The 8,620-nt window shown below is 35.3% G+C and overlaps 1 protein-coding gene across 12 annotated transcripts in view; it reads right to left on the bottom strand.

Annotated features, from left to right (window-relative positions):
• Znf638 (zinc finger protein 638) overlaps positions 1–8,620 on the bottom strand; it is a 141,515-nt gene that overhangs the window by 29,318 nt on the left and 103,577 nt on the right. For 7 of the 12 annotated variants that reach the window (XM_031382332.1, XM_031382331.1, XM_031382335.1 and 4 more), the window contains 6 exons: positions 5,958–6,016; positions 5,714–5,766; positions 4,401–4,451; positions 2,504–2,572; positions 1,624–1,707; positions 984–1,052 (listed from right to left, as the gene is read on the bottom strand). In XM_031382332.1, the coding sequence (XP_031238192.1) occupies positions 984–1,052; positions 1,624–1,707; positions 2,504–2,572; positions 4,401–4,451; positions 5,714–5,766; positions 5,958–6,016 (385 nt within the window). The remainder of the gene's footprint in view (positions 1–983; positions 1,053–1,623; positions 1,708–2,503; positions 2,573–4,400; positions 4,452–5,713; positions 5,767–5,957; positions 6,017–8,620) is intronic. The other 5 variants (XM_031382337.1, XM_031382339.1, XM_031382340.1 and 2 more) reach the window with 2 other exon arrangements.

Here is an 8,620-nt window from a genome sequence, read left to right as displayed (position 1 = left end):
AAAAGAAAGAAAGAAAAGAAAAGAAAAGAAAAAGAAAAAAGAAGCCCCATAAAAACAAGAAACTGAAAATCATAATGTATGCTCAGAGGACAACGATGCACATTCATGCAGGCCATGTGCTTTCTGCTTCCATCTGAGTCCATTTGAGCTTTTGCTCAGTTGAGTTTAGAGGGCCTTGTTTTCCTGTGACACCAGCTTTTAAATACATTGAACTGACAACTTTGAAATTTTGGTTTCTTTAAACAAACACACATGCACACACACATACAGAAACATTGTAAGACTTTGTTTTCATTTTAATCCCAGGTGTGGACTATGGGACTGCTTCAGACTGTCCACAGCAGCCGACTACGATTTGCCTCATGCTCTAGCAGGGACATGATTTTGCCAGCCATAGATAATTTCTGCTACTGTGTGATGTTTAGAATTCTGGGGACTTTTTAGAGGGTATATAAATGCTAGGGTGCCAAGAGGCAGGGAAGATTGTTAGTTGATTGTTCTTTGAGGTTTGTTAAGCTGTCATGCTCAAAAAAGAAACAAGAAAATGAATATCCTGACAGCAAAGATGAGAAGATCAAACTTGCCTAAAGACACTTGACACCGCTCAATTACAAGGAAGTAGTCTAAGGACATCAAAGCCTTTCCGACCAAACATTTTTCAGGGATCTTTCCTTTTCTTTCTATACTTTTTTCTCTCTTATCTAGTGTTAGGGGTTGAATGGGTGAAAAAAGAGTGGAAGAAATAAGAACCCACTAAGTAGCACTAGCTACTTGGATATTCCTCATGGAGAGTAAACCTTCAGAATGATATAGTGACAAGAGTATATAAACTAAATCCTAATATATTTAATTTGATTTAAGTTTTACCCTAGTACTAGAAAAATCAACACTTATACAAATACGCATGCATATTTCTTTTCCTAAAAATACTTTCTTTCAATTTCAAATATATAGTATATATAAATAGATTTCTACTGGCCTACCTGAAGGACTCTCTTCAGCACTCTTCCCAGTGGCTTTGTCTTCTGTACTAGCCTTGACTTCAGAATTTGCTGCACAAAACAGACTATTTTAATTTTCAAGAAAACACTAACAAAATTAAACTAATTAATCTGAACTGGAATCTAAGCTAGTAATTTCATCACTTCAGGTTCTCTCATGCTAATAAAACCTCTTTGAAAAACAAAATAATCCCTTTGAGGCTATGAGGTTTATGTGTTCGAACATGCATGTACATGTGTGTCATATATGAAAGTCAGAGGTCAACACCAAATGTCTACCTCCATTGCTCTCAAACCTAGTTTATTGAGATAGGGTCTCACTGACCTTAGAAAAGGATATGCAGCAAAGCTAGCTGCCTAATGAACTCTAGGATTTGCCTGTGTTTTCTGTCCCCACCCCAACCCAGCACTGGGATTACAGGTGTGTGCTATGCCTGGCTTTTATGTGGGTTACTGGGAGCCAAATACAGGTTTTCATGCTCACATACGCAACAACTTTTTAATAACTGAGCCATCTCCCGGGCCTTCCTTTAGGAATTTTAAAGAAAATTTCAAGATATATCTTGAATATAAACCAAGAGAATCCAAAAAAATAAACCACTGAGTGATAGCACATCGTTACCTGATACAGTCACGGGTTTATTGGAGTCTTTGTTTTTGATATTCCCAGACTTTTTAGCTTCTAGAGACTTCTTTCCAGATTTTGCTTTTAAAAGTAGAATTAAACCATTACTCTAAGATTAAGAGCCTACTCATTTTGCAAATTTCATATTAATATATCAGAAATAAATAGCTCAACCTTATCTGAATAGCAATTTATTACATATTTATGTTCAAATTTTTATAAATAATATTAAAAGCAAATTTAAGTAGAAACATTTTTCCCTTTGTCTTAAATTAATCCCAAGTTTAAATTAATCCCAAGTTTAATCCTCATGTGAAATATGGAATTAAAAGTATATATTTTGGAATGTCTACAAAAGTTCTTGATACTAAACTATTAGAAAAGATAATATTAATAGGACCATACTAATGTCACTGTACAACATTTATGTTAAAAAGTGTTTTCTTTATCTGGGAAAGTAATGTTTTAAAGTAACAAGCATCAAATGAACTGTTTAAGCCTGTGGATGGGAGTATGAAATAACAGTTACAACAAGAGCAAAAGAGGGAACATTAAACCATTTAAAGGGGATAATGACAGAGAAACCTATGAACATATTACTGATGGATCATATAGTTATATGCTTGCATATGTAGTGTACAACCATAATGTATATTGGTACAGAATACAAACTGGTACAGAAATGTATTTTTTGTTAAAGAACATAGTACCAACAAATAAAAATCCTATATTGTAAATTTTAAATACTGAAGACTCTACTAAATTCTTCAATGTTATCAGATTCTAGAAATTACTATATGAATTCTAAACTTGTTTTCAATAATGTATTCTTTAAATTCATAAAATTTAATAAGCCTCTCTCCCTCAGTTGTCTTACCTGTTTTGATAGAAGCTTTACCTTTCGCAGCTACCGTAACCACAGATTTTACAGAACCCGCTGATTTCCCTAAATCACAAAAGCTATAGTCAAAACTGTTTTTACTTGATACAAAACTAGTATCAATCTCCAAAGAACCTCATTTAAAAAACAATATAAGAATAACAATATTTTATTTAAAACATAAAATGGTACCATATTTTAGGACATCTAGCTATGATAATTTCTTTAGGAGAGGGGTATTGGTTACTAGAAAGTAAGACTTATATTAAATCACCCTCTGAATGTATGAATCAACTAAAAGCTAAAATATAGTGGGTGAGGACACAAAGCAATCTCATCTGTTTACTAGTTCCAAAAGCAATTATACAAATGTATGATTCTCTGGATCATAGTTCATGAAATGCATTTAAAAACACATGAAGGTCACAGAAAGACTGTTCATATAACTAATTGTTTATTTTTCACTGTGCCTAATTTACAAATTAAAAGTATCATAGCCAGGTGTGGCACACCCCTTTAATCCCAACACTCAACAGGCCAGAGGCAGGCTGATCTCTTGAATTTGAGGCCACCCTGGTCTACTTAGGAGTTCTAAGCCATCCTGGGATACACAGTAAGACCCTGTCTCAAATTCTTAAAGTATATATGTATATGCAAATACACATTTTTGAATATATGTACACATAAAAATATATATTAGTTAATACTGAAGCATATATATATATATTTGGACTTTTTCATTATCAGACATTTACTGTATGTTTTGGAATGTAGAATGTATCCTTGTCCATAACTGATAAACTATGCACCAACTCTTAAGAGTTTGGCACTTAACTAGTCAATTAATAGCAATTTACAAGTTTGCTATTCTGAATAAACTGAACCTCAAGTCAGTTAAGATATTTCTTTATGTATACCTGTTATTATCACGGATAAGTCACTTTACAACTTAGATGAGGATGCTAGAAATTTAAGGAAATGATGCCTGGGTAGCATTTATCCCCAGCAGTTAATGATGGCTAGCAGCTTTAGTTCCCAGCCTAGTGATATCCATTTGTGACTCCCATAAACTTTAAATAAAATTGTATGTTAAATAAATGAAATTTCAAAAACTTTCCTAAAACCTATGACCATCTCAGAAGACCACCTTAGACTACAAGAAAATTCCAAATCTGCCGGTTACAATGGCATTTCCCTTTTTAACACAAAGAAGACAGTTTAATATACTCCTCTTTATCCTGAATATTTCTAACATAACCTGTATTTAGCAGAAATAGGAAGGAAAAGAGAACAGTGGAATACACCAGGGTAAAGTGAAAGAAATTTTAATTGTTACTTTAAAACCCACTACAGCAAGCCAGGCATGGTGGTACACACCTGTAATTCTAGCACTCAGAAGGTCGAAGCAGGAAGCTCAGGATTCAAGAATAACCTTGACTACATGGTAAGTTCAAAGCCCACTTGGGGTACATGGGATTCAGTTTCAAACAAACAAGAACAACAAAGGAACTATAGCTTATAAAAATTGTATGTGCATTATCTGGACAACTATATAAAATAAACATAAGTCATGAATTAAAGAGGAAAAAAATATGATATTCATTCCCAGAAATGCTTCTCCAGTTATTTATCTTTGATAATATCAGAGCACTCTGTATTAAATATTTCTGACAACTAAGTGACTATAATTCTCAAAGATTAATACATACTTTATCTCATAAATATATGCCCATGTAATTCTTCAGCAATTTAGTAACTAAAAATCCTAATAAAAATAAACAATCAGGACATGCAGTGTAGTTCAATAGTGAGAGGCCCCTGCCAAGAACACAGAAAGTGTGCATTCAGTTCCCAGCACTACAAGAAACAAATGGAGAATATAAAGCCAACATACCTGCAGATTTGTTCACCTTGACTGTAGATGACTTTGTTTGTCCAGATCTGGCTAAAATAATGAAGAAAAATGTATTTCTATAATACAATACTAATAACATACAGACTTAGGTAAGAGCTAATTTTCAAAGAGCACTCTGCAGCCTCCAATCTCTTTTGTCCTGGGAGTCAGTACTTTAAAAAATTCTTAGATATGAACCTAACCAAGTCAAAATGCACACTTTTAGTGTTTGGGGGGGTGTCTCAGTTAATGTACTTGCTCATGTAAACATGAGGATCTGAGTTATATTCCCAAAAATATCATATAAATCATATGGCAGACACAGTTATAACTCCAGCCTTGGAGACTAGGCTAACTGGTAAGCTCAAAGTCAATGAGTGACACTGTCTCTAAAGAGAAGGACAGTATTCCTGAGAACAAAACTGAGGCTGTCAAGAGTCCACAAACATGCACATATGTATGTATTCACACATGCACAAAAAGGAAAACGTCTCAATTGTTCTTCCTTCTTTCATTTAGTAAAATTTAATAATATTAAACTTTCCCTCAGGAAGGCTATATAAATCATTTCATTACTGTAAATTGAGAGTTGAATGGCCTCTATTTCCACACTAACAAAGTATTATCAGGTCATCAGCCTATGCTGGTAGCAAAAGATACCATCTTTCACTAAGTAGAACTCTGTGATTCACTTTTTCCTTAATTATGGGCAAGTGTATAAATTTTCATGTTTAAAGTCTCCTGTAAGCCAAGTGTTGTGGCTATCACATGTTTAATCTCAGCATCAGGGAAGCAGAGGCAGGAGGATCTCTGTAAGCTTAAGGTCAACCTGGTCTACAAAGTGAGTTGGTGAGTACCCAAGACTAAGTAAAACGATCCTGTCTCAAAAAACAAAAACAAAAACAAACAAACAACAACAACAATAAAATGTACGGCGTTCAGGGTACTACTATTAAAGGCTCAGTAAATATCTTCCTAACACCATTACGCAAGAAGTTTCTAGGAAACTGACAAAATACATTCATTTGAGCAAGTTTTAATGTTACAGTCTGGGAGTTGGCTTAGTGCATAAAGTGTCTGCCTTTAAAAACATAAGGACCTGAGTTCAGATTCCAGAGTCCATGTAAAGTTAAATGTATCAGCATTAATCTGTAATCCCAGCATGCCCAAGGAAAACTGTTAGAAAGAGACAGAAGAATCCTGAGAAGCTCAAAGGTCAGCTACTCTGAAAAACAAGTGAACAATAAGAGAGTCTGCAAGGCCTGACATTTGAGGATGTCCAGTGACCTCTATAAACAAAGATTATAACTTACCAGAAGACGTTGAAGAGACAGTTTCCATGATTTTTGAAGCATCTGTCTCTTTCCTATTTAAAAGGAAAAAAAATTAGAAAACACTAAAAACTAGTTCTAAGTTCTATATGTCTAAAACTGAAGTGTTTATGAATATTTAAATTCATGTATAATTTTATAATTATGGTGTCTAAAGATATACTCTTAAAAATTAAAACTAACATGGACACATTAATTTTTCATATGAAAATATGAATTCACTTACTTTAAAGCAGATGCAGATGATTTCTTAAAATCTGAAGGTTTCTTCTTCATTTCTTTGTTCTTAGAAGAAAATATATTTACAAAAAAAATTAGCTTTCTCCAACTAAAAAATGGCAGTTTAGACAATATAGAAAAATGCAGAGTTCAACAATGAAAACATACAAAAATCTTCCTACTCTGAAATATAAATGCTTATTATCATTTTCTATTTATATTTCCTTTAATTTGTGATCATAATGTTTTAGTCACTACAACAGCTTCAGGTGAGCCTCTGATTCTATCTTCCTTTTCCATATGCCCACATTCTTTCAACAGCATAAAAAGAGATTGAACTTGCCACCTGTACTCTTAAAACGTTTCATTATACTTAGAGAAATATCATTCCAATAGTTCCATCGATATGTGTGGTATGCCCTCAAAATCTCTAGTAGACGAAACTGTGCACAGTATGAAACCAGAAGTATATGGTTTTCCCCTACACATATATACCTACAACAGCTGAATGTTTAAATTAGGTACAATAAGACATTAATGATAGTAAAAGAACATAATCTACTGTTATTACAGTTACATGGTACGGTTTTTCAAAACATCACATCTACTTTCCACTTCAAAAAAGTATCTCATGGTTTCTTTGGCATATATACTGACCACCAACATACACCCTTAGACCATACTGAGCAAAGTAAGAATTACTTGCATAAAAACAAAATGGGTTTTTAAAAGGGTGGTGCATGCCTTTAATCATGGCACTCACAGGAGGATAGTGGACAGGAAGCAGAGGTAGGTCTATTTCTATGAATTGAAGGCCAGTCTAGACTACAACTGGAACTCATGAAACCACATAACGAAATCCCATCTGTTAAGGTACCAAAGGGTGCCATGCAAGCTTCAAAGGAGAGAAGCAACCAACAGTTCTATCAACGTATAATGCCTATAAACCACAACAATAAACAGCCTGGCACAATAACCCTAAGGGTGCAATAGTGCGTGCATATCTTGGCAATAACTAACAGTTCTCTAACTAAACAAAAGACCCATTCAACAAGATAGAAACCACACCTAATGCCTAGTACTGTAAACCTAACCAACTATTCTGTGTAAGTGAAGATCACTTTACTTCACCAGGATAATCCCTAACAACAATCTAATCATCTGTCCTTCTACCCACAGATAAGGTATCCCTCAGTCCTTCAAGGAAATTTCTTTTTGCAGCAAGACAATTACAGAAAACCACAACCACACAAATCAAAATGTAGAATTGTAGAGTTAAATCCTAATGGAAAAATCTATAAAAACACTCCCCAAACTAAGGACTAGAGGACATATCAGAAGAGGAAGTGGAAGGAAAAATTTTAACAGTGAGAAGAACAGAGAGCTTGCTGTATGATTATGTTGTCTATTAAAGTCAGAGGCTACGACCATAAAGTCTCACCAACATTACACTAATAGGCATGCTCAAATGGAGGCTTGGGAGGAGTGCTCACAAGACCTCAACCCCACACTAGGAACTACAGGCCTATAGGCAAGTAAGGAATGCTGTGAGTAGAAGAAATAGTCTTCTTTGGGAAGAGTACACCAATTGCTTGTCCAATACCTGAAACATATGTATGAGTAATAGTGTACTGGCTGGTTTTGGGTTTCAACTTGACATAGGCTGGAGTTATCACAAAGAAAGGAGCTTCAGTGAGGGGAGTGCCTCCTGGAGATCCAGCTGTAAGGCATTTTCTCTGCTAGTAATCAAGAGTGGGAGGTTCCATTGTGGATGGTGCCATGGCTGGACTGATGGTCCTGAGTTCTATAAAAAAGCAAGATGAGCAAGCCAGGGGGAGCAATCCAGTAAGTAGCATCCCTCTATGGCTTCTGCATCAGCTCTTGCCTCCAGGTTCCTACCCTGTGTGAGTTCCAGTCCTGACTTCCTTTGGGGATGAACAACAATGTAAAAGTGTAAGCTGAATAAACTCCTTCCTCCCCAAACTTACTTCTTGGTCATTATGTTTTGTGTAGGAATAGAAACCCTAAGACAAACATTATACAGACTGAACACAGTATATTTAGAAAAATATATGTATATACATATATGCATGTATCTGCAGTGAAAGAAAGGAGTGGCCATGAATTTGAGAGAGCAAGGGGTGGTATATGGGAGAGTTCGAAGGAAAGAAAGGGAAGGGAGAAATTATGCAATTATATTGTAACCTAAAAAACATGAAAACAAGAGCTTTCAACAGTCAATAGAAAACAGAGACCATTACTGAATAACTGAAGGCAGGCAGTATACATCATACGTATGCTAGACAGAGAGTTCTTCACATTTTGGCAGAATAAAGCCTGAGAGTTTGTGGACTTCTTCACGCTATTTAATCTAAAACATATAGAATATCTATTTCAGAACTTTCCATTTAATACTTTGATACAAAAGTTAACCCAGTAAGTAAAACTACAGAAAATGTTATTGAAAATAAAGGGCGCCTTCTGTTGCCTGGGGATTAAAATGTAGAACTTGGACTGGGAATAACTGGGACCAGCGGGACCAGGCACACAGGAACTCGGCCAGCCCAGTGACTTGGGTTCCTTCTGGTCTGTCTGGGCTGGGGTCCAGAGTAGACCTTGGGTGCAAGCTCCACAGCCAGTCCCACAACACCCAGAGGAAGCTCCACTCCC

Source organism: Mastomys coucha, unplaced genomic scaffold, assembly GCF_008632895.1.
Source record: "Mastomys coucha isolate ucsf_1 unplaced genomic scaffold, UCSF_Mcou_1 pScaffold20, whole genome shotgun sequence".
Lineage (NCBI taxonomy): Eukaryota > Metazoa > Chordata > Mammalia > Rodentia > Muridae > Mastomys > Mastomys coucha.
This window is presented reverse-complemented; position numbering and strand designations above follow the sequence as displayed.